Source organism: Rhinolophus sinicus, linkage group LG04 (assembly GCF_036562045.2).
Source record: "Rhinolophus sinicus isolate RSC01 linkage group LG04, ASM3656204v1, whole genome shotgun sequence".
Classification (NCBI taxonomy): domain Eukaryota; kingdom Metazoa; phylum Chordata; class Mammalia; order Chiroptera; family Rhinolophidae; genus Rhinolophus; species Rhinolophus sinicus.
In genome coordinates, this window is record NC_133754.1 from 160,219,214 (window position 1) to 160,244,625 (window position 25,412).

Genomic DNA, 25,412 nt, shown 5'->3' on the forward strand with positions numbered 1-25,412 from the left:
CAGTGGCTGAGCTGGGACTGGAAGCCAGGGCTGCATCCCTGGCAGTAGGCAGCCCCAAGAGTGTGTCGGCATGAGAGCCAGCTACAAATGCACAGTCAGAGTACAAGAGACAACTCCCAGGGGGTCCGCAGGCTTGGCAAGGCCCCACACTCTCCCTCCCCATCACCCAGTCACCTCCCACCCAGGGCCGGCTGGAGGATGAGGCTCGGGCCCAGGGAGCACAGGCGGGCCCTGGCAGTCCCCAGCAACCCCTATGGGCAGGGTCACGCCTCTTGCCAGCTCCCTGCAAGCTCCGGGCTCAAGGCCAGGCTGGAAGCAGCTGTCCCATCAACCCTGCCCAAGTTCTCAGCGCCCTGGTTCTTACTAGAATGAGACCTCACCTATCTGCTCCCAGCTGGCTGAGATGCTGAGCAAGGCCCTGCCTTTCACCAGGCCTCCCTTTCCCTATCTGTGAAATGATACCAGAGGTGGGGTGAGAGGAAGGTGGGGGTGTGGAAGTGGGGTGTCTCACTGGAACACACCAACTCTGACATTGTAGGGTTTGCCTACGGGCAGCATAGCACAGTGATTAAGACCCTGGACACTGGAGCCAGATGACGTGGGTTCCAATGTTTGACCCTGAGCAAGCAGCCCAACCTCTCTAAGCCAAATGGGAATAACAGTAGGAAAAAGACTGAACGTAAATACACCAAAATACTTCCACTGATTATCTGAGATGAAACGAGAAGATGTGGGTAATTTATTTTCCGTTTTCCTGTCTTTTTCTAAATTCTCCATGATCAAGTATTTGTAATAGAAAGAACAAATGTGCTTTCTTTGTAAATTAATTTTATTGAGATATAATTTGTATACAATATAATAAAACCATTGTAAAAAATGGGAATAATAGTAATATCTATCCTGTAGGTTGTTTTGAGGATTGAATGAGTTAATGTATGCTTTAGATGGTGCCTGGAGGGTAAGAAGTGCTATTGTTTGCTAAATCAATAAGCCCAAGACCAGCCTGGCTTTCTCTTCCTCTACCTGCTCACCTGGACTGGACCTCCCACCTCGTCCCAGCACCAAGCTCCCTCCATCCTCGGTCCCCATGTTCACTGCCTGGGTCCAACCTCATCACCCCAGGCCTGGACTACTTCCACAACCTTCTTTCTCTCTGTATGCCAGAGGAAACACACCAACATTCAAATCTGGCTATGCCCCTGCCCTGTTCAAAAGCCTTTCATGGCTCCCCACTGCCCTGGACTAAAAGTCTTAGCTCCTAAGTAAGACGTTGTTTCAGCAAGTTACTTCACCTCTCTGTACCTTTTTGTTTTCTTAACTGAAAATGAGGAACAAAAATCGTATCTCCCTCACACACTTAAAGGATTCCATGTTGGCTGGGCGGTGTATACAATCTGACTCATGGCCTCTCTCACCTGTCTCCTCTTCCCTTTCCCGTCGTCACTCTGTCCTAGCCTGCTCTTCTTGAACTTGCCAGGCCTGGTCCTACCTCAGGGCTTTAGCACGGCTCTTCCCTCCACCCAGATGGCTCTTTCCCCAGAAATCAGCCCAGCTCACTTGTTCACCTCCTTCAAGCCTTTGCCCAAAGTCACCTTCTCAATGATTCTCCGACCCCCTTATTTAAAACTGCAACCCCCTCCCTTCCATCCCCCCCACACAGCAGAAACATACTCCTATTTATTTGCTCCATTTCAGTTATCACCATCTATTTTACTTATTGTTCACCTTTTTTCCCTATTAGATTGTAAGCTCCTTTATGGCAGATTTTTTGGTCTATTTTTTTTTTCACTGTCAAGACCTTCCCCCTCAAAATACCTAGCACAATGTAGGTGCTTAATAAGTGAGTGTTTGAGTGACTAAATGAACAACGTAAAGCACTTAGGACAGAATAAGGCAGGTGGTAAGTACTCAATAAATGTTAGCTATTATTATTATTTTTAAATTCTCAATTATTAAATTTTCAAGGTGAGGCTCCCACGACCTTTTTCCTTGACTTCTCTAATCTCACAATCACAGTTTCCTAGCCCCCACCACACCCTGCCAATCTCTCAATTATCGTAAGGAACACACTGCTTTTTAATTATCTTTTTCCATTTAGGCTCAGTCAAATGAAATTGCCATTTCTTGTAAGTCAAAAGCAGCCAGATATTGGCCATTTCACATAATTTAACCTAATATGTTTCCCATGGCAGCCTGCAGGCCCCCAGGAAGCATCTCAAGGCCTAGTACACAGTAAGTGCCCAATATGTTTTTGTCCACAGAAATGAAGTCACGTACTCCTGGCCCTTCATACTAGGTGGAATTGCAAAGCACCTCCTATCTGTCTGAAGGAGGCAAGGCACAGACTGTAGACTTCAAATAATAAATAGAGGATCGTGCTGAATTATTTTCCAGTCCTCCTGAAAAAAAATCTCTGTCTCCATTTGGTACAGAAAATAAAAACAAAAACATGCTACGCTCTAAAATAATCCAGGTTCTGGCCATTTGGAAATAACAAAGGTCAAAGGCTGAACAAAGTCTCTTTTCAGGGGAAAAAGGCTAGCTGCCTGCCTCTAAGGGGATTCATTTGGTGATGGTAGAGGGAGGCTAGAACATTCTTTGGTTATCTTTGTGTTCACTGCTCCTTCCAATAAAGACTTCAGTTAAAAGAGGTTTGCTAAGTCTAGAACATGGGTTGTCAGAACTGAAAAAAATCCAGCAGTCACTGAAATTACCCCATGTCACAGATGGGGAAAATGAGGTACAGAAAGGGGAAGGGATTCACCTAAGGTCACAGAGTGGGGCAGAGGAAGAGTTCATCCTGGAATCTATGTCTGCTGACTTTAGTCTCAGGGCCTTTCTACTATGGGTCACACTACTATGCTTTAGTGCCACTGTTTTTTTAAGCTGTAATTTTCACATGAAATGTTTATTAATCCTCAGATAAAACACCAAGAGCTGCTTCACTATAAGACAACGTCTTATAAATAATAGCACTATTCTCTCTCTCTCACTTCCTTATGGGAAAGTACTCAAAGTTAGAAGGCTAGGAGCAAAGGACAGTTAAGATAATTTTTGTGGACTTTTGTCACAAGATGCCAGGTTGCACTACAAAGTTAAATGCCACTGGAGAATCACTACAGCCTTGCCAGCATAGAGGTTTATTCTTTTAATTTATTTTTTATAGGAATAAATACAGACCACTTTCATTTACTATATGGTATGTGTTTTCAAACACACACACACACACGTACACGTCTTAGAATCAGGATCCCTGGGCTTGGTTGCTGGTTTGCTCTATGACCTTTGACAAGTCACATTCCCTTTAGAGACAGGGGATGCCTGTCTATAAAATGAGGAGATTGGATGAGATGATTTCTTAAGATCCCTTTCAGCTTGGACATTCCATAATTCCATGGCACATTTTAAAATTATTAGCATGGGATGACTTTTTAATTACCAGAATCTGCCATGCCCCTAAACCAGGCCAAAATGGCTTGGACTAGCTGAGCAGAAAAACAGGGCCCAGATAATACACACGTAGAGATGACAGGAGACTTAGGAAGTACTTAAGCCTGTGCATCGGAGCTATGCTCGAGTGACAGCACATATACTTAGTCTGCTTTTATGAGGGGATAATAACACTCATTTGTGGTCTAGTTCCAAGTTCTGTGCAGCTCCACCATGGCCAAAAGACAAGGTCATGGACAGTCTACTTCAGCCCTTAGGATCCCAGACTTGTGGTCAAAGGTAGCTCACCCTGAGCAAGTGCTCGTCTAGCCTCTGCTTGCATATCTCTGTTGACACAGAGCTCACCACCTGCCCAGGTGGCCCCTATTTTCTTTTGGCTGTAAGAAAGCTCCCAGGAGAGGGGCAGGTCATGAAGGGGATGACAGACCAGAGGGCCCAGACTTTGTTCTCAATCATGGCAACAGGAGAAGGACTCCTCTGGCTCCTTCTCACTTGAGACCTGCAAGGCAGCTGCTAAGCCAAAGGTGCACAGGAGGTGCAGGAGGCACAGGGACACATTCTGGTCCTGATGCCGGGGTTCTGAGCAAGCCCCAGGCTGATTACTGCCCACTCAGGGGCAGACATCCAAGCTCCCCGATCCTGCCTTTGCTCCCTTACGCTCTAGCAGGAGAAACAGTGCTGGGCCTGGGGTTGTTCAGCTTGGAGGTGAGATTTATGGGACCTCCTCTGGGTGGGGGAGGAGGGGTCAGATATCTGTGTGCCCAGAGCAGGGCCCGCGGATTCCAGCTGTTTACAGCTAGTGAGATCCCCATCATAAGGGGTGTGCAATGGGGCAGTAAGACCTTCCAGAGGGAATGTTACTGAGGGGCTGGCCCATATGCCAGGGGTCTTTATCCAGAGAGCAGGAAGCCATAGTCCCTCAGACATGTGCTCTGTTCCAGACCCACCCTCACTCAGACACAGTGCTTTTGGCACTGGGGTCGCCTCTGGGATCCACACATAGACGTGAGCCAGCCCTATCACACCTGCTGGGGCACAGAGCTAGGTGCCAGCACCTGAAATTTAAGGGACTTCCCGTACCATTCCCTAAATCCAGGTGCCTGCATGGGTCTGGTCCAGGCAAGTCTGAGGCTGAGGGCCCCACCACCTTCACCTCAGGGCTCCCCCAGCTCCAGAACGCGAGGCCGACTTGGCGGGCAGACTTTGACGGTCTCACCCTGCATGCCCAAGCTGGCTCCATAGAGATCTGGAGATGTCCCCTGTCCTGTTTCTAGGGCCAGCAGGTCACCCAGCTAAGAGGGGGAGAGTCCCAACACGGGTCCCGCGGGACACTCAGGCCACAAGGGGGCCTGTCGCGACCGGCTCGCCACACCCAGGGTGAGCGGCCCTTACTGCATGCGGGAGGGGTGGGCGGTGCAGATTGTGCCCATCCGGGCCCCTGCCCTCGGGAGCATGGACCTTGGGGCGGCCCCTCCCCGCAGCCCAGCGAGGAAGGGGCCCACCATTGCACCCTCCATCCCGATGAGGAAACTGAGGCCTGGAGAACAGTGCTTTGTGCAAGGTCACGCGTAGGGGCTAGAAGCCAGGTCCTCCGCGCTCTGCTGGGTCCCCCGCGGCGCGCCCTGCCCTAGCATCCCTCCTGGGGTGCTACAGCCAGGAGGCGCAGCACGCACACAGCGCGCAGACCGAGAAGGCACGGCTCGTGGCGCGGGGCCGCCCTACCTTGATGACGGCCGCGCAGGTGGCGGTGGCGGCGGTGGTGTCCGGCTCCGGCTCCTGCTCCGCGCTCCTCGCCTCCCGCCGAGTCCCGGCGCCCAGAGCCGCCGCCTCCTCCCCCCGCAGCCTGGCGGGCGGGGCCTGTGGGCGGGGCAGGGGCCCGCACAAGCCCCGCCCGCGCGCCCCGCAGGGGCCACCCCTCCTTCCCCCATTCACCCCTCCTTCCCCCATCCACCCCTACCCTGCTCCTGGTCCCCGAGGGCTGGTCTCCCGACGCGCGCACTGGCACAGAACAGGCGCGCACACCGGTCCGCGCACGCCGCAGTGATTGGGGCGGGCTCCCAGCGACTAGGCTGAGTGAGGCTGGGGACAGTCAGACCCGCCTGGCTTTTCGTCCCACCGCTCCCTCTCTGCGTGACACAGGACAAGGGACTCGACCCCCAGGAGCCTCCCTTTCCACTTTGGTGAAATGGAAACAGTAACCGTGTCTGCCTCAGAGAGCTGCTTGAGAATTAGATGAGACGATCGAATTTACCCGCCCAGTAAATAAAATGCGCACACAGAGCCTGCCACAGAGAAGCTCTGGGCAAACCCGCTACCGGAGCAAACGGGCAAGGAGGGTCGTTGGAGTATCAGGAGGACTCCCTTCCGTCTCCCGGTAGCCAGGAGGGGGCGCTACTGCCCAGCCTCGCGGGCTTGGGGTCCTGAGCATCCCAGGCAATGGGGGGGAGATGGGGAGGCCCCGCCTTTTAGTAACACCACTACCTAACACTTACTGAGCCAGGCCCTGTTCTAGGCACCTTGACTGCGTTACCTCACTCAACCGTCACACAAGCCTATGAGATTATACTATTACTCATTTTACACATAAGGAAGCTGAGGCACAGGGAGGTTAAGTACCTCACTCAGGGTCACAGAGCTAATAATTCAACCCTAGGCAGTGTGGCTCCCAAGCCCAATTTTTTTTTTTTAAATTGAAGTTTAATGGGGTGACAATGGTTAGTAAAGTTACATAGGTTTCAAGTGTACCAAGTCCAATCTTATAGCCACTCCAAACTAAGAGCTTTGTTTTGTACAGTGGTGTGTTTAATGTGCCAGGGCCTAGAACTACCTGGCACATAGTAGGCACTCAATATATATTTGTTGTGTGAATAACAGTGCATACTATGTATCACTTTACAGATATTTCATTTAATCCTAGTAACTCTTTTACTTAGCCACTATTATTACCCCCACTTTACAGATGAAATAATTGAGGCTTACAGTCACTAAGTACTTGGGGGCTCTTGATTATCACCTTAGAACAGCCAGGGCCAAAGCCTGTGATTCAGTATTCACTGGGGCATTCCCCTGCCCAGAGTGGATGGGCTCCCTGCCTACTGCCCAAAGCCCAGCCCCTCAGTCTGGGCTGCAAAGCCTCCACTCTGCAGCCCTGACCCAGACTTCTTGGAGCTGGATTGCTCAGTGGGCTGACTGAAGGCATGCTTCCAGTATCAGCATGAGTTGGATATTTGATGTTTCAAAAAAGCATATGGAAAATCAGAACATTGTGGGCGTTCCTTGTACTTATGGTTTAGTATTGCCTTTGTTTTTTATTACACCTAGCAGGTGGGCACCTTTCCAAGGCTAAGACATCTGAATGTCTTAATTCACCTGGGGCGTGGGCAGTATCTTGGGTGTATCCCCCACCCCCTTGCACCTTACACCTCTGTCTTTGCTGACACTCTGTTCCGCCAGGAATTCTCTTCCTGCTATCTCAGCTGACTCACCCTTCCTTCCAGGATTGGCACCAACACCCCTCCCCAGATGCCCTGTGGGTGTGCCCTCCCATTCTGCATCTTCCTGCCCTGCGCCATGATGGTAGGTGTCTGGGACTGTGTTTGGGGTGAGACGGGTTTAATAGGGATCTCTGGGGGCCATGGGCATATGGACTGATGGACAGAGGGGAGGCCATTGGAAGCCTCTGTAATAGACACAACTTGGGACTCTTCCTGAAGATGCTGTATTTGTGTGTGTGTGTGGGGTCCTCATTTTGCTGCCCCCTCTCTCCCCCTAACCTCGGTCCATGTGAGGAAGGCTACTCCCTGACCATTCTCTGCACTGCACACATGGGGAAACTGAGGCCAGAGTGGTGATGACTTGCATAGGGGCCCTCAACTAGAAAACCACATAATAGGTCTGGTCCCTAAGTTGGGGCCACCCGCCAGTACCTTCTACTGGGCCTTACTGCTGATTGGGATGGGCCGGGACCGACACTTTCCTTTCCCAGGTGTCAACATAGCCCAGCTTTGTTTAATCTACTGTGTGGGTGCCTTGTGGGGGACCAGAATGTGTGTGTGTGTGTGTGTGTGTGTGAGAGAGAGAGAGAGAGAGAATCTCCATCTACCTGCCCAACTGGAGCTTTCTGTACAATATGGCCCTGTGCCCATGGGAGAGTGAGCTGAGAAAGAATAGGGGTAGCAGCAACTGAGAGGTAAGGTTCTGAGTGTGGGGGAAAGTAGCCCTGAACACAGTCTGTACAAGTGAGTGTACCCCTCCCACCTTGGGGGGTGAGGGGTCTCCCAAAGTGTCCTCCAGGCCCTTCCTCCTCCTTTGAGGAGTTCCTTTATTCTTGGAAATTTTCCCCCTGGGTAACTCCTTCCCCCTCCCCTGTAGAATGGAGTGTGAACCTCAGCTTGCTGGGGGCCTAGTGTCTGCAGAGAGATGCTCTGAGCAAGAGGTCCCATCCCCTGGGGTAAGAAGGGGGGCTGTGAGAGATCAGATCCTCCAGCTCTGGAAAGCAGCGGCCCCTGGGGATGGGGGCGACAGCTGTGGTGCAGGGCCCGGAACCTGACACCAGGCATAGGCCCCAAACACCCTTCAGGAAGAGCAGGGGGAGGGTGGGCAGTTTCCCTAGGAGCAGCAAGCAGCAGCCCCAGACCTTCTGGTGTGTGACTCCCTCCCCCCACCTGTCCCTGCTACATTCCTCCCGTTTCCCTTTGCCTGGAGCTCTCCTCACAGACGCTACAACCACTCAGGCCATGGGCCAGGCCTGCCCTTTCCCCTGGGCCCTTGGGGGAGATTTTCTAGGTTCCAGACAAGGGGAGGTGAGCTGGGGGGAGCCCTCCCTGGTTTTGCAGTTAGGGCCTCTAAGCTTGAGTATGGCTTAACCTCTCAGAGGCTGTGTGAGTTGGGGCAAGTTAACCTCTCTGAGCCTTTTCCTCTTTACCTGTAAACTGAGCTTGGCCTGTAGTGGGCTGGTGCTCTAGGACAGGCAGTTCTCATTCCTGCCTCTGGCTCTGGCTCCCCTCTTCAGGGCCAGAGGAGGCCCCATCAGTCAGTCCTCACTGTCCTGTGGTCCCCAAACCTTTCAGTGTAGCAGAATGCCCACACCCCACAACAGGCTTTGAGAGGGGCCCAGAACCAGTCCTTTTAAAAGGCTGCTCAGGCGATTGTAGGGTGCAGCCACATAGGAAGCAGGTTACGCAGTGCTGGGCCACCTGCAAAGCAGCCCCACTTCCTCCAGGGGGCGAGTGAAGAGTGTAGGCACCCAGCTCTGGGCAGAGCTTCTCCTCTGACGTGTGTGGCAGGAATAAGAAATGGGGGCGGCGGGGAGTGAAGAAACGTGCAGAGGATGCAAAAGGCGAAGATGAGGGGGCAGAGGAGAAAGGAAGAACGGAGCTGAGAATGGGGCAGCGGTTGGAGGGGAAGAGGAAGGAGAAAGGTGGGGAATGGGTAAGGAGGAAAGAGGGGACGGTGCCATTGCTCTTGTCTCATCTGGGAGTTTTATTTTTGGCTGAGGTGGCACTGTGTTTTCCAAGGCTGGAATCCGAGGGACCAGCTGGGTCTCCTGCAGCCTTGGGCCTTTCGTAGGCTGCAGGGCTCTCCTGGTGATGTTTGCTTCATAAAAAGGCTGCTCACTGCCTTTCACTGTGCCTGGCACCGGCTCAGCACTGGTGTCATCTCCTCTCCCCTGTGGTGGCCCTTACGGTAACAGCCTGTTGGGGGAGCAGCCAGAACTTCCCCCAGTCCGCTCTCATACCACCATCATGCTTCACACATACTGTTTGGTGGTGAAAGGGCCTCGGCAGATGAAAAAGTTTAGCAAAAATGAGAAAGGTTGTCAAGCTCCAGTGTGGGGCATTCACAGGAAACCTGGTGCCCTTGGGCCAGCCAGTAGCCCGTGGGAATGTGGGACAAAAGGAACGCTGAGCGTCCCCTCCCCAGGGTTGTGGAGGGGCGCAGTGTAGGGGAACTGGGTGCCTGGTGTGCCAAGTTCACACCTGTGAGTGACAGAGGGCCTGTCCCTGGTTTCCAGGGACAGGCATGGTCTCCTTCCCCAGCCCTGCACAGGAGCCTCAGATCACAACCCCCGCACCCCCCGTCCTTCATACCAGATTGCTGAGCTCAAGGCTATACTGTGGCAGTCACAGGTTTGCTGAGAAATGAGCAGCCAAAACCACTGTGCAGCCTTGACTCCCTGCCTGGAGGAGGATGGCAGGAGCCTGTCTGCTGAGGAAGGGGCTGGAAGAGCCCAGAACTGAAACTGAGTTCCTGCACAGTGGGTGCTTAAGAGCCTGCTCTGACTTGGCGACAGGCTGCAGCCCTGACCCTCGCACTGCCTTTTCCTCACTCTCCAATCACCATCAGAGAGGAGGTGACTCTCGTCCCAGACTGCGAAGTTGGTGGTGGGCAGTCAGAAGGCTCTCTGTGCAACTCCACACCAGGTTCCTCTTGGTAGTGGGCAGGGGCTGTCCTTGGGAACCCCACCCCCACCCCAATGGGCTGTGAGCACAGGTGCAAGGCTCAGGGAACAGGTCTGTCAGTAGACAGGAGCTGGGCCTGGAATCCTGGCCCACCCAGCATCGAAGAGGCCCAGAAAAGACAGAAGCCCTGAATGCACAGGGTTCCGGCTCCTCAGGGAACCAGGAGGGGGCCTGGCCCTGCAGAGACGCCCACAGAAACTGCAGCCAGGGATGTCCCAGGGCGGGAGGGCCCTAGCGGTCGGACGCCCTGGAACCCTGGGCTCACCTGGGAGCAGATGATTACTGAGAACCTTGTGAGTTCCAAAGCCTGTGAACTAGTTCCTATATGTACAGTGTTTTATAAAGATAAACTCAGAGCATGTTCCAGGCTCCCTCTAAAGACAGCACTTTTGCTTGTCTGCGCGCTCACTTCTGAGGAGGAAGCGAGAAAGGGGAAGCATCCCTGGATCTGTGCTCAGCAGAAAACCCAGCCAGTGGCGTCACCGGGACAATGTTCAGGCCCAGACGGGAGGGCGCTTGCCCAGGGTCACATGGTGCCAGGGCTCAGAGGCAGCAGCACTGTTCCACGGTCCTTGTCCTGCAGGCCTGGCAGTCGAGGGTGAACAAGGGCTTTGGGGCCACGTCAGGACTCCCCCTCCCCTGCCCCTTCCCCTTCATCCTCGCTGGTGCAGCCCTCAGGCAACACGGGGGCCACAGACGCCCGGGTCTCCAAGTACTGGGCCTTGAACTGCTCCAGCTCCCGCAGCTCAGCCTCCAGCCGCTCCCGGTAGACTGCCCGCAGCTGCCACAGCTGTTTCATAGGAAAGGGGTTCATGTCATGGAAGGCGATGACCATCAGCTTCCTGGGGGGAGAGCACAGTCAGCCCAGAGCGGTGGCCCCTCCCCAGGAACGCCTGTGCTCATTCCACCCATGTGGCCGAAGTCCCTGGCCCCGCCCTCAGCAAGCTCACCTTCCAGGGACGAAATGTTGAAAAAGAAGACAGTTTCCACCCGAGTCACATGTATTGAGACAGGAGGAAGTTTAGGGCTGGTTACGGGAGCTCTAAGCCACTAAGGAAAGGTTAGTCAGGGAAGGCTTCCGGGAGGGGGGGACACATGAGCAGGTGTGTGGGTGATGGGAGTGGTGGAGGGGGCACGCATGGGTTCTCACCGGTTGTTGCAAATGGTCTTGGTGAAGAAACGCAAGTACTGGTAGATCTCCAGGCTGTCTCGCAGCCTCAGGATCTCTTCCTCGTTGTACTTGAAAATGGCCAAGGCATAGCGAAACACCACCTGGGGGGCAAAGTGGGGGCTCAGGTGGGGCAGGCAATCCCCAGAGGGAGAACCCACACACCAGGCAGTGTGGAGTCCTTGGACAGGCTGCAGAGGTTGAAAGCTTGGGGGTGACATGTGTGCAGGGAGACCACAGGGGAAGGAGGGACTGGGTCTCCCACGGGGAGCACTGCTTGGAATCTGGGCATTGGGGCTGAGTCCCAGCTCTACATGACTTGTCCTGGGACCCTGGGTGAGGGGTTGGTCCGGGGACCTAATGGGAATAATACTGTCCTTACATGGGGCATCAGCAGGAAACGAATGGAATGACAGATCTGAGGGTGCTCTGCAAACTGCGAGGTGCAGTATGTTATCAACCATCGTGCGGGCGGATAACATGGAAACGGGTGGGGGGCAGGGGAGGGGCCTGCCCAGGGTCTCCTAGCAAGGTCAGGGGCAGAGCTGGGACCAGACTCAAGTGCCAACCTCCCAATCCAGGGCTCGGTCCTAAGAGGAGGAAGAGAAGGGGCCTAGGTGAGCGGAGGGGCAGCGGACAGAGTCGGGACGTGCCTCCTGGGCCATGTTCACGCTTCCTCTCCAGGGAAAGGAACCTCCCTCCAACCAATGTGAGGAAGCATCTCTGGAGGCAGAACCACCCCTTTCCCTCCCATGTGCAACAGTTTACACAGCCGTGCTCCCAGAAGATGGCTCCAGCAGCCCTGACAGGTGTCACTGTCCTCCCATTCTCCAGGAGCAGACTCAAGACCCAGAGGATGAAGGGACTTGCCCAGGACTTGCTGGGACCCCCTGGCAGCTCCCTACCTTGGTGCCCTCGTATAGGAAGGCGTCCCAGACTTGGAGGAGGATACTGCTGATGAGACTGTCGGCGAAGACCACGAGAAACCAGTTGAAGGTGATGAAGGACAGGTCCACGCGGTGCTGCCCCAGGTGGGCCATCAGCTTGGGCAGCTTCTCCGAGAGGAGGTCCTGGAGCACCCGCTGGTCTACCTGGAGGCCAGTGAGAAGGCCCATTGGCGGCCGCCCCAGGGAAGGGGTGCCTGCCTCCTTCACAGCCAGCCCAGTCCACACGCAGTCCTGGAGCTGCTCAGCACGGGGCCCGCCCTGCCCAGGGGTGCAGAGCACAGGGAAGAGCCAGGGACCAGCCTGGCCAGGGGAAGGCACAGCGCCGACACTCAGCTCCTGGGCTGGAGCATCGGGCTTTGACAGTCTCAGGGCTGTTAAGGGTTTGGCCAGGGGAGTTTCGGCCCTTTCCCGCCTTGAGCCTCAAGCGAAGCAGGAGCTCAGGCTTGCATCGGCGACTCCATGGCTGCTCCTCTGCACCCATTTTGGGCCTGACGCATAAGATGCCCAGTGCATGTTTGGGGTGAGATCCTGGGGTGGTGGGTATTGGGGGAAATCACACTGTCCTGCCACCCTGGGCATCAAGGAAACCTCCTAAAGGGGGTTGCTGCTGACCAGTGGTTGTCAATGACTTCTCCACGTGGTCACTTCAGGTTTGACTTGACTGGGTTGTGTACCCCCAGCACTGGCTCCTCCCCTTGCTGACACATGTTCTTTTGTAGACTCCCCATTTGAGACTCCTCTTGTCCTTTCAACCCGTGACTGCTGGCTTCTCAGCCCTCCCCCTCCATTTAAGACCTCCTGAGCATTAGCCTTGGGCTGACTGCACCTTCCTCTCCCCAGGCCCACTTCAAACCTAGGGTAATTCATTGCATCTAAGATTTAGCCACTGAACCTTCTGAAGGATTTACAGATGAACTGATACAGTGTCTGAGATTTAGTTCAAGATCATCAAAGCAGGAGTGGGTGGGAGTTTAGATGAAGTAACACTGGCCTCCCTGTGTTGATAATTATTGAAACTAGCTGAAAGATACATGGAGGGAGGTTCGTATTACATTTTTCTCGACTTTTTTGTACATTTGAAATTTCCTATACAAAAAACTGAAAACAAAAACCAACCCACATAAGACATTGGTTATACAACACACCTGAATTTCAGAGATGTCGAAACGTGAAAATACAGTATTTCCCAGCTTGCCACGCAAATAGAGGTGCCACGTGATTCTGTGCTGACCAGAAGGCGTAAGCGGAAATTGCTGGGTTGGGGAAAGCGGTTTGAAAGGGAGCCAAGTCCCGCCTTTCACCCTCTGCTTCTCCTGGCCTGGGCTGTGGCCACAGTACCAGGAGTGGTACAGCCAACTGGTGACCGTGAGATGATGGGCAGGAGGACGGAAACCACATGCTATGATGGCAGAGCAGAGCGCGAGAAGGAGCCTTCAGCTTTGCCATTACTTGGGAAGAATAATCCCCCACTTATGTCTCTGTTAGGTTGGGCCGCCTTTCCATGCAGCCAAATACATCCTTACCTGGTTCACCACCTGTTCCTGATGACTCCTAAGTCTTGATCTGCAGCCTGACCTTTCTCCTCCACACCGGAGCACCCACTGTCTCCTGACTCCCCACCCAGGTGGATGTCCCAGAAGGGGGAACTGGTGTTGGGCAATCGGAGTAGGAAAAGAGCAGGACAGGATAGGTGTGCAGGTAATGGCTTGGTAGGTTTGGGGTGGGAAGTGAGAAAGTTCCCTCTGGGTGATGTCTCTCCATAAAGTGAATGGTGCTGACGCAGCAACAAGACAAGGGGGGAGGCAGGAGAGGTAGGAGACTAGAGAGGGGGGCTTGAAATGGCTTTGCATTTGTACCTCTCAACAAGCCCAGGAAGCAGCATTACTCTAGTTCCAAACTGGACAAGCCTGGGATCAGAAGGCTCATGTCACTTGCCAAGGCCACACAGCTGCTTACTGGAGCCGTTGGCTCTGACTTAGATCTGCTGGACTCCAGGGCTGGCCTGTGCTCAGAGGGCAGTTGAGGAGGTCATGAGATATGAAGGAAGCTGTGCTTCTCAGAAGGAGATGAGCGTGTGTGAAGAATCATCACCTCCTCCATCCTCCCAGTCCCATCTTCCACCCAGCCTGACCTGTGTTGTGAAATTCTTTATTGGCAAATAGCAAATGACACTAAATGTTCTTCTCCCCTCTCCAGGAAACCAGCGGTTTCTAATGACATAATGTCACCAATGGAATAACAACAGTCTAACCCGGGAGCAGGGCCCCAACAATTCTAAAGGTCATTAGCTCACTGGCACTTCCTAGCAGCCCCAGGGAGGGACTACTGGCCCACCATACAGAGGGACAAACGGAGGCCTGAGAGAGTCCTGACTTTTCTGAGATTCACCGGCTTGTGGGAACAACTCAGTGGCCAACCTGCATAGCCCCTAAGCCCCCTCCTTGCTCTGCTTACCTGGGACGCTATCAGCGTCTTGCTGTAGTAATCAGGAGGCATGATGGTCTCTACAATGGCCACCAGGCACCAGAAGGCACTCTCCTCTTCATCCAGCACCAGGAGAGCGATGGCTGCCAGCCTGGGGTGGGAGGGAAGGAGGCCTGGAGTGACCCGCAGAAGTCACAGCCAGGCAGCTTGTGACAGAGGTGGCCCCTTGGGTCCTGGGGGGACCTGCCCAACCCCACTCCTTAACCAGGCTAGTGTTCTTGGTACCTGCAGTGAGACGAACGTGCTTTTTGGGGCGGGGGACTACATAGGGGATTTCCAGAGTAATGGTGATTATCTTAGAGCAGGGGCTCTGGAGTCCTGTTGCTTGGGTGTGAATCCTGGTCCTGCCATTTCCTTGCTGGTTGACCCTGAACAAGTTACTCAACCTCTCTGAGCCTCAGCCTCCTCTTAATAATTACAGGACTATTATGAGGATGAACAGTTAAGACATGTTAAATGCCCAGCACAAGGCTGACATGTGGTGAGTGTTTCGCGAACGTTAGCTAGCCTCATCCTCATAGCCACAGGCTTTGAGACCTGTGTCAGTGTGCTAACCTCTCCCAGCCTCGGTTCCATCATGTGTAAAGTGGGGTTAATATCTACCTCCCAGGGCTGTGAGATATTTTGAGTGAGAAGACAGACTTCCAGTGCCTTGCTCACTGTCTGGCATATACCCGGTGCTCAATACACAGAGTTCTTTTTCTCCTTTGCGGCCCCTTTCCCCAAAGTTATCATGAAACTCTAACGAAATCAAGGGTAAGAAAGAAAAAGCCCACAATGCTAAGCAGGGCAGTCTGTCTGGAAGAAGTACTGTTCCTCTATTTCTCCCATCTTTCCTGGCAGGTCTCTTCCAGGGCCAACCCAAGAATACACTTCCCAAAATGTACCTGTCTGTCAAGATGCTCCACGCAAGGTCCCATATGCAAAGACGTTTAGGGAATGCTGTATACTCCAGCTCCCCTTTCGAGGCTTATGATACACAATATCTTAGCAAAGCCTCTTGGAAATCCTGCAGCGACAAAACGCTGTGTGACTCTAACCCAAGACTGTCCAGTGGGGTGGTGGAGCCCTTTTGTGCAGCGCACCCACTGAACACCCTCAGGGAGATGCCGCCTCACAACACTGTGACTGCTCACAGTCTTGATGGGCTAACAGCACATTTCATTGTCCAGATATTTATGCTTCTCTGGGCTCTTACTAGGTTGGATTCATGACCTCCAACCTCTTCTGAGGGTCCAGCTTTTTAAAGAACCAGGTTCAGCTCACAAAAGAAAAAATAAATCCCTTTTACCTCTCCAGTAGACTGGGAAAGAATTTCTCTCCACTCTGGTTAAAATATTTGTACAAACTCTCCTGAATCTGAGCTGAGTGGATGGAGAGAAGAGTCACAGGTCTCCTGGGCAACAGGAGACTCTGCTTTCTCAGGGCCGGGGAAGAAGCGGGGCTTCACAGGTCATTGGGTTCAGGGACGGCAAATGTCTGATACACTGGCCACATCCTCTTTGTCTGTGCGCAGGGCAGACATCACTGACTGATCACAGCACTCCTTCCCGCCGAGTCCGGAAGCTGCCTCAAAGGCTAACCAAACAAGGCTCTAGGCCGCAGCTTCCTACTAGTCATCTCTGGCCCAGATACACTCATTGCAGATGGGAGACCAAGGCCCAGAAAGCACAAGTGGCTTGCTCAAGGTCACACAGTCTGTTGGTGGCAGAGTAGAAACAGAACCCAGGGCTCCCAAAGTCCAGCCTGGTGTTCTTTCCACTGGAGCCTCAGGATGTGCTCAGTCCAGGAGCTGGCTGCCAGCATTGGCTAAGATTTCTGCACGCATGAAAAGGTCAGTGATGAGAGGCCACTGGTACCAACTAGGGCCTGCCAACTGTTCAGGGCTAGAGCCAGACAAACTCCAACTTAAGGCATTCACGGTGCAAGTGGATCTACAAAGAAGGGAGTGTGCTAATGGGGGGGGGGGATACTTTTAAAGCACTCCACTTATATTTTAAAGGGAAATGGCTTTTAATTTATGCTTTAAATTAGTACTAAATCATTGCTATGATATCTATCACTCTCTAAACAGGTCTGATTTGTTGCATACAAGCAGGGTCTGTCCATCAGACATGACCCATGTAGTTCCAATGGCTGCCAGTAGATGGCGGCACTCAGACAAGTGGAAGGGCTGCAGGCTCGGGTTTATGGGCTTTTGAAAGAGTAAGCTGCACCCTCCGTATTTGAACAGGCTCTTTCCATTACAAATAACTTTCTATTTAAAGCAGTAATATGAATATTTGCCCACATACCAGTTATTGGTGGGGAAAGAAAAGCATTCAGAGAAAATATTCCCTCTGGGTGTCATCCCCCTCTTGGTATGCTGTGTATATACCTCTCCGCAGCCTTTGCGCTGGCTCCTTCCACCCCCTCCAAACCCCACTTCTTCAGCACAGATTAACTGTGCTGGGATTTAACTCAGAATTCCTAGTAATTGTACATGCACGAGTATATGCTCAATTTCACCCAATTTAGACTGGAAATAAAGTATTGAAAATATCTACCCTTGGGAATCATTCCAATTTGAATAGGGACTCTCTGAATGTTTATTGTGTGTTGAATAAATGTCACACACCACCTATTCTGAAAAAAAGAGCAGAATGGCTTATGTAAATTTTGCTTGAGTATATGCATGTTTAAATTAAATTGAGTCAAAACTTGCTTTGGGAAATATCTGAGATTGTGCAACCTCTACTGAGATAACTGGGGGCATCCATGAGAGAGCCCCACAGTAATGGAGAGGGAAGTCCTACCAGGTCACCCTACCCCCTCCCTTGTCTCCTGCTGTTGGACTAGAAGGAGAAATTAATCCAGGCAGGGCCAATCAGATTCCTTCCTTTGGGAATTTAGACCTGGGACATAAGGGTATTGACATGTGGGAAGACTTGCTGGAAGGCTTTAGATTCAGGGGCTGAAGTCGCCATTCTGACAACCTTGATGGGTCCTAAATGTCCAAAGAATGATGGGCAGAGAGGCTGGTCTACTGACAGACAAGGACGCAGACGTGTGGAATGACAGGCCACCGACCACGCAGCCCCAGAGGGCTGCAGAGCAGTACCATGGTCTGTGCAATTTCATGGGACCACATCCCCAGGGAAAGGGGCGTGAATGGCATCCCCTGGGGTTGTACAGTTGCCTCGGCTTCCAGTGACCATCTGGTCCCTAGCTCTATTTTCTTTTCCTGTGTGAGGTTCTCCTGTAACATTTACAAATTCTCTTTCCCTTGGGCTCTGCTGGGAGGGTTTCGTTTAAAGCGAATGGCCCTGACCCGCAATTTGTGAGATAGGCTGTGCATTACACAACGCCAGGGGACCGTCCACCATGCTTTCTATGGGAGTGGCACCTCCCTGAGCACAAATCAAAGGAGAGAGCATGGGACAAGGGGCCCTGATCTCTGACCCTTCTCTGTTTTGAACATGTCCTTTCACCTGCTTGTCCCCATCTGTACAGTGGGGATCGTATCAAGCTTCCTGGACTCACCTCTTGGGAGGCCCCAAAGAGACAGTGGTGCTCTAAAGGATAAAGGCTGTGTCCTTACCTGGCTACGAGCTCACCTGTTCAGGCCCTGGCAGTAGCCGATGGAGGGGTTCTGCCAGGAGAAGGCCAACAGCACTCGGCGGAGCTTGTCGGGGAAGCTGGAGGTGGGGCAGGTGAAGTGCTTGTTGTTGGGGAAGGTGCGATTCAGGTCCAGCTCGATCTGGCGGGCGGCAGGGTGCCTGCAGGTCTGGCTCCGGCTCAGTAGCTCCTGATAGCGGCCGGGGGTCTGCAGGTGCTGGACACGGAGGCGGATCAGCCACCTCCACACACGTGGCCGGTGCTCGCGGGACACGCCTGCCCGCAGCAGCTGCTTGAGCTCGACCGAGGGTGTCAGCTCACCCAGGGCAGCCCAGCGCTCGCGCAGTGGCCTCTCCACAGCCTCGTGGGACAGCAGGTGGTGGGAGCGCACTTCTAGTGCCTGGATCTTGGCCAGCAGCTGCAGGTCTTCCACCTCATAGCTGGGCACCGTCAGGAAGCCATACTCATCATACTCGCTGCCAGCAAAAGTACATGTTAGCAACACCAAGCAGAGCCCTTCCCCGGGTACGGGGCAGGAGGGAGGAGGTGGACCCTGGGCCAGGTTCCTGCCTGGCCTTCACCGCGGCTTAGCCACGCAGTTCTGGACAGGTCCCTTCAGTTCTCTGCACTTCAGTTTGTTCATCTGTACAATGGGTAGAGGAACATCTGCTCTGCCTCATGAAGACCCACTGATAGCCTCTGTTACAAACTTCTGGGGGCCTAGACAGTGCCTGGCACATAGAGAGCGCTGAAGGCACATTTACTCATCCATTCTCCTAGCTCTCATCTGCCACTCTTAGTACTCCATGTTGCCTTAGGCCCAAGGAGTCACAGCAAGTTGCTAACATAGAATCCCACTTCCACAGCCAGTAAGCCCAGGATGGATGGGGAGCAGAGCACCAATGACAAGCAGAGATTCAAGAGCTGGGTATCTTTCCAGATGGCCTTTCATTTATTCAACATTTATTTGCCCTTATTGTGTGCTCTGCATGTGCTATCTCATTGAATCCTAACAATCTTGCGAAAGAGGGATCTTAGCCCGTATCTTACGGAAGCTGCATAAGAGACTCTGGGAGGTACAGTGACTTCTCCAAGGTCACACAGTGCGAGAGTCAAGCCTGGCTCCCAAACCTGGGCTCCTGCCACTGGGCCACCCGGCCCCCAGGGGACTTTGAACCCAGTCACAGCCCCTTCCGTTATATTTAACTGCCCATGTCCACTGTGCTCAGCAAGGGCTTGGCTCAGGGGAGGCAGCTGGCATGTCTCCTCTCCTCCCCTTTCTGACAAACACCTCTGGGAGGCAGCTGAAGAAGTAGAAGGATACGAAACTCATGGAGGCAGACTCAGGTCAGCTGCACTGATATGCTGTGTGGTCTTGGGCAACAGGCTGCCTCTGCGCCTGCACTGCCTCGGCTGTGCAACGCGGCCCACCCACCCCACCCCATGCTCATTCATCTGAAGTATGAGGTCAGGGGTATGCGCTGCCTGCACACGTGAGCAGGGCAGCTGGGGACCCCCAAGTCATACAAAGCCAGCCCCTGGGCTCACCTGATGGGGCTCAGCTCAACACCGTCAGCGGAGGCCTCGCTGGCTTCCCACTGCAAAGCCTCCTCGATGAGTTGCCTCAGCAGCTCGGAGCTCTCGTGGGCCTCGTTCCCCATGGCCTCCTGCAGCCTCCGCAGGCCTGTCAAGTACTTGCTTTCCACCTGGCAGTTCTTGGCTTGAAGGTAGGCACACTGTGGGAGGGTGAGTGGGGCTGCTCAGGACACCTGGTTGGACTCGGGCTGCGCCAGAGGCCTGGGGCCTGAACAGCTTCAGGTAGCACAGCCCTTCTCCCAGCTCTCATCTGCCACCACCTCCCCACACCCAGCTCTTCATGTAAGAGAAAGGAGATGGGCTCCAAATCCAAGGGTTTATAGCAAGGCAGAAAGGGCTCCAGGCAAGAGAGGACCAGGAGGAGGGTTGGAGCTGGATTCAGAAGAAAGAGGGGAGGGGTGGGCAAGCACAACACAGGCTGTTGTACGGCCTGCAGTCCCACCCTTGCTCAGCCACTGCTGGCTGGGTGACCTATGGCAAGTTACTTAACCTCTCTGTGCCTTAGCTTCTTCATCTGAACAATGGGGATAATACAGAGTCTGCCTCGGGATTCTGGTGAGGCTCAGATGAGCTGCTGTGTGTAAAGCCCCCCAGCCTAGAGCAAGCTCTCTGTAGCTGGTGTTACTGAGCAGTGCCCAGGGATGGATGTGGAGCTCTGGACACTGCCCTTGGGCCTTCTGCTGCCACCACATGGGCTTGCTGTTCCTCCAACACACCCATCTCTCCCACCTCATAGAACACACACTGCATACTCCCCATCTACTTCTTCCCGCTCCCTTGAACTTTTGTGTTTCTACAGTATTTATATAAGCTAGGCAATGCTGGACAAGTCAGGCAACCTCCCTGAGCCCTGTTTTCCTTCTTTATAAGATGGAGACGGGAAAAATCTGCCGCAAAGCATTGCCATGGCCTCTGGGCCACCCAGCTTCTGTCTCACCCAGGGTGGCAGAGTGGCAGCCTCCTGGCCGAGGCTGCGATCCTGCTACACCCCTGCCTGGTTACCATCTCCAAATGTGTGCCAAGCACCAACTCCAAGTGAGCCTGTGAGCCTGTTCTCTTACCTGCTCCAGGGGGGCCCACCTCCGCTTCCTGAGTCCCCTCACCAATAGCCTTCGCAGGGATTCTGCTCCAGACTCCCGAGGGTCCCCACCTCCAGGCCCACCTCCTCAAGTCCACTGAGCACCAGCTTTCTCAAAACTAAGTCTGACTGAGGTCCTCTCCATTCAAAACCCCTCAACAAGTCCCAGCTTTCTCAGATGTGCTCCTAAGTTCTCACCCTCCAGCCTCATGAATCACGCTCACACCTTTCCCCCCTTCCTCTCAGCCCACAGGTCTTGATGACCTATCTCTCTTCTTGGAAGGCTTTTCTCTACCGTTTACCTGGACAACCCTAACTCACTTTTAGGACTCGGCTCAAAAGACACTTCCACCAGGGAGCCTTCCCTGACTTTCTTCCTTCCTTTAGGCCCCAAAGAATAGCGTGTGTGCCCAGGTGCATTTTGGTTGTGTTCAACTGTACACTTCTGGAAAAGTCTGAGGACTGGTGTTAGCTCTTATTTAAGTGTTTGGTAGAACTCACTAGTGAAGCTTTTCTTTGTGGAGAGATTTCTAATTACTGAGTCAATCTCCTTAGTTATAAGTCTATTCAGATTTTCTATTTCTTCTTGATTTAGTCTTTGTAGGCTTTTGTTTTCAGAAATGTGTCCATTTCGTCAGGTTGTCCAGTTGGTTGGTGTACAATTATTCATAGTACTCTCTGATAATCCTTTCTATTTCTGTAGAATTTGTGGTAACATCCCCACTTTCATCTACGATTTTGAGCCTTCTTTTTTTTTCTTACTTGTAGTCCATCTAGTTAAAGGTTTGTCAATCTTGTTGATCTTTTAAAAACATCAGCTTCTGGTTTCACTGATTTTCTCTATTGTTTTCTGCTCTCTATTTCACTTATCTCTGCTCTAATCTTTATTATTTCCTTCTTTCAGCTGGCTTTGGGTTTAATTCTTCTTTTTATAGTTCCTTAAGTTGTAAAGTTCTGTTGTTGATTTGAGATCTTTCTTGTATTATAAAGTAAGCATTTATAGCTGGAATTTTCCTCCTTTGCATGGCTTTCATTGTCCCATAAAGTTTGGTATGTGTGTTTTCTTTTTCATTTGTTTCTAAGTATTTCCTCATTTCCCTTGTGATTTCTTCTTTGATTTACTGTTTAAGAGTGTGTTGTTTAATATCCACAAATTTGTGAATTTTCAGTTTTGCTTCTGTTATTGGTATCTAACTTCATCCCACAGTGGTTGGAGAAGGTAACATCTGTCTTCTTAAATCTATTGATACATAATTTGTGGCCTAACATATTGTGCTGGAAAACGTCCCATAATGCACTCGAGGAAAATATGTATGCTATTGTTGTTGGGTAGAGTGTTCTGTTTATGTCTGTCAGATGCAGTAGGTTTATTGTGTTGTTCAAGTCCTTTATTTCCTTATCTTCTGATTGTTCTAGCCATGATTCAGAATGGGGTATTAAAGTCCCCAATTATTAGCGTATAACTGTCCATTTCTCCCTTCCACTCTGTTAGTTTTTGCTTCATATACTCGTATTTTGTTCATCTGTTATGAGGTATATAAATGTTTAATTATTGAATCTTCTCACTGTATTGAACCTTTATTAATACATAATGTCTTTCTTTGTCTCTTATAACTGTTTAAAAGTTTAAAGTCTCTTTTGTCTGATTATTAGTATAGCCACCCTGCTCTTTTGGTTATTATTTGTATGGCATATCTTTTCCATTCTTTCATAGTCAATCTATTTGTGTCGTTGGATATAAAATGAGTCTCTTGTAGACAACATGTAGTTGCATCATGTGTTTTTATCCATTCTGCCAATCTCCGTGTTTTGATTACAGAGTTTAATCCATTTACATTTAAAGTAATTCTTGATAAGGAGGGACTTCTGTTATTTTGCTATTTGTTTTCCATATGCCTTACAACTTTTTTGTCCCTCATCCCTGCATTACTGTCTTTTTGTGCTTAGTTGATTTTTGATAGTAAAATATTTGAATTTCTTTCTAATTTCCATTTATGTATATTCTACAGCTATTTTCTTAGTAGTTACCATGGGGATTACATTTAAAATTCCTAAAGTTATAACATTCTAATTGGACTTTACACCAGTTTAACTTTAATAACATACAAAAACTCTGCACCTTTATAGTTCCATTCCTACCCTTTTGATTGTTGATGTCACAAAATTACATATTTATACATAGTGTGCCCCAAAACAGAGAGTAATAAACCAAAGTTACAATATTATCTCTCAGCCTAATAATTGTTTAAAAACGTGTCTTAAATTTGTCTTAAATCATGCAGAAAACAAAAAGTAGAGTTATAAACAATTTTTGTAATAACACTAGCTTTTATAATTGCCCATGTATTTACCTTTGTTGAGAGCTTTATTTCTTTGTACAGCTTTGAGTTACTATCTAGTGTCCTTTCATTTAACCCTGCTGGACTCCTCTGAGTATCTCTTGCACAGCAGGTTTAGTGGTAATGAACTCCTTCAGCTTTTGTTTAACTTAAAATGTTTTGCCAGATATGGATCCTTGGTTGATTTTTTTTTCCTTTTAGCACTTTGAGTATATCAACCTACTGACTTCTGGACTCCAAAGTTTTTGATGATAAATATAGTCATAATTTTACTGAGCATCTCTTGTCTGTGATGAGTCACTTCTCTCTTTCTGCTTTCAAGATATCTGTCTTTGAATTTCCAAAGTTTGATTATAATGTGCTATGGTGTGGGTCTTTTTCTGTTTATCTTACGTTTGTTGAGATTCCTGGGTGTTTATATTCATGTCTTTCATCAAATTAGGATGTTTTCAGCCATTATTTCTTCAAATATTCTCTCTGTCCCTTTCTCTCTTTTTCTACTTCTGGGATTCCCATAATATAAAGGGTATGTTGGCCCACTTAATGGTGTCTCACAGATCACTTAGGCTCTGTTCAGGTTTTCTTCTATCTTTTTTCTTTCTGTTTCTCAAGACTTGATTTCCATTGTTCTAGCTTCAACTTCACTGATTCTTTTTGCCTGCTCAAATCAGCCTTTGAATCCTAGTGAATTTTCTATTTCAGTCATTGTACTTTTCAGCTCCAGAATTTCTTTTGGATTCTTTCTAGGTTTTCTATATCTTTATTAAGATTTCCACTTTGTTCATACATTGCTTTCTTGGCTCTCTATATCTTCCTTCAGTTCTCTGAACATCTTTAAGACAATTGTTTTAAAGTCTTTGTCTAGTATATCTGCCATTAGGTCTTTTTCAGGGACAGTTTCTGTTGATTTAATTTTTCCTTTGAATGGGCCATACTTTCCAGTTTCTTTTTATACTCTGTGATATTTTCCTGAAAACTGGACATTTGAATCTGGAAATCAGATTCTCTTTCTTAGTCTTTTTTGTGTTTTTTTATTTTTTTTATTGTTGTAAGCTACGTGCCAAGGATAAGCCTGAGTTGTAAACTTAAGGTTTTCTCAGGTCTTTTCCCTGGGCATGTGTGGTCACGTCCTAATTTTCCCCATATAAGCAGCTGTTTTTGAATGTCTAATCTTTAATATCGAGCTCCCAAAAGGGGAAAGAGAAAAAAGGGGAGGGGAGGGGAGCCAGGTCTTTAAATTCCCTGGAAGTTACTTTAGCCAGGAGGGGGAGGGGTTTGAAATAATGAAAGTACAACAATGGCTGCCTGCCTCTTCCTCTGCACTTTTGTGATCAGAAGTAGCAATCAGCAATCAGAGCACAGATCCCTGATATTTGGAAAACAGGTCATGAAGGGCACAGTCCAGAGCAGACAGTTAATGAGCAGAGAGTGAGACGGGGTGAGGTGTTGAGGAGACTGGAAGACTGGCGGGAATGGACACAGCCAGAACAGGGCTCCTGCTGCTCACCTTCATCAGGAGAGCCTTCTCCCTCTCAGCTACCTTTCTCCAGATCTTTGTGACTTGGTGGATCTCAGAATTGAGAAAGTGGTTCTGGGTCCGATATGCTTCCATGTCATCCTAGAGAAGACAGCAAAGCGTTAAGGAGCTAAAACATGTCCCTGGTCCTCACCCTTAAATGAGCTGCCAACACTTCCTTTCTTTAGAAATTTCCAATATTGCAAACAAAAGGAAGTCTGAAAGAAAAAAAAAAGATATTCCTGATAGCCCCCTTCTTTAAACATGAAATGGCAGAAAGAGCACTAAGCCTGGAGTTCAAGTCCTGGCTCTGACTTCCTGGCTGGGAGGCCTCATTGAATTTCTCTAACACTGTTTCCTCATCTGAAAAAGGAACACATACCAACTACCCCACTGGGCGGCTGGGAGACTAAGGGAGGTAACGTGTCGTAACACCAAGTATAGGGATCAAAACATAACAAACATTCAAGTACGGTTTGTTTTGAAAATAAACGTATTTTGCCATATACTTGTGATCATATTGAATAATTTTGGGTGGAAAACTGTTTTTCTTAGTGTCACTTTGTAAATACTTTCCTATGTTGTTACATAAGCTTCCCAATGATCATTTTTAATGTCAGATGACTATTCTATTGGGTTAATTTACCATAACTTAGTTATAATCTTTCTCGTTTCTTTACTTGAGTCCTGGACCTTTTCAGTTTGTTGTTGATTATGAATAATGCTGGGGTGCACATCTCTGAGCCTGGAGTTTTCCTTCTGTGAGCTGTCCAGTG

The 25,412-nt window shown here is 50.5% G+C and overlaps 2 protein-coding genes across 7 annotated transcripts in view; both read right to left on the minus strand.

Annotated features, from left to right (window-relative positions):
- Positions 1-5,556, minus strand: part of CORO2A (coronin 2A) — a 48,884-nt gene extending 43,328 nt beyond the window's left edge. Inside the window, exon 1 of one of the 3 annotated variants that reach the window (XM_019729206.2) lies at positions 5,408-5,556. The gene's annotated coding sequence lies outside the window, so the exon portion shown is untranslated. Of the gene's footprint in view, positions 1-5,172; positions 5,336-5,407 lie in introns of those variants that run through there. The other 2 variants (XM_019729205.2, XM_019729207.2) reach the window with 2 other exon arrangements.
- A 4,669-nt stretch (positions 5,557-10,225) lies between these two features.
- Positions 10,226-25,412, minus strand: part of TBC1D2 (TBC1 domain family member 2) — a 44,900-nt gene continuing 29,713 nt past the window's right edge. For 2 of the 4 annotated variants that reach the window (XM_019729209.2, XM_074330757.1), the window contains 7 exons: positions 24,628-24,738; positions 19,656-19,843; positions 18,107-18,583; positions 14,481-14,601; positions 11,985-12,170; positions 11,062-11,183; positions 10,226-10,753 (listed from right to left, as the gene is read on the minus strand). In XM_019729209.2, the coding sequence (XP_019584768.2) occupies positions 10,534-10,753; positions 11,062-11,183; positions 11,985-12,170; positions 14,481-14,601; positions 18,107-18,583; positions 19,656-19,843; positions 24,628-24,738 (1,425 nt within the window). In that variant the 3' untranslated portion in view covers positions 10,226-10,533. The remainder of the gene's footprint in view (positions 10,754-11,061; positions 11,184-11,984; positions 12,171-14,480; positions 14,602-18,106; positions 18,584-19,655; positions 19,844-24,627; positions 24,739-25,412) is intronic. The other 2 variants (XM_019729208.2, XM_019729210.2) reach the window with 1 other exon arrangement.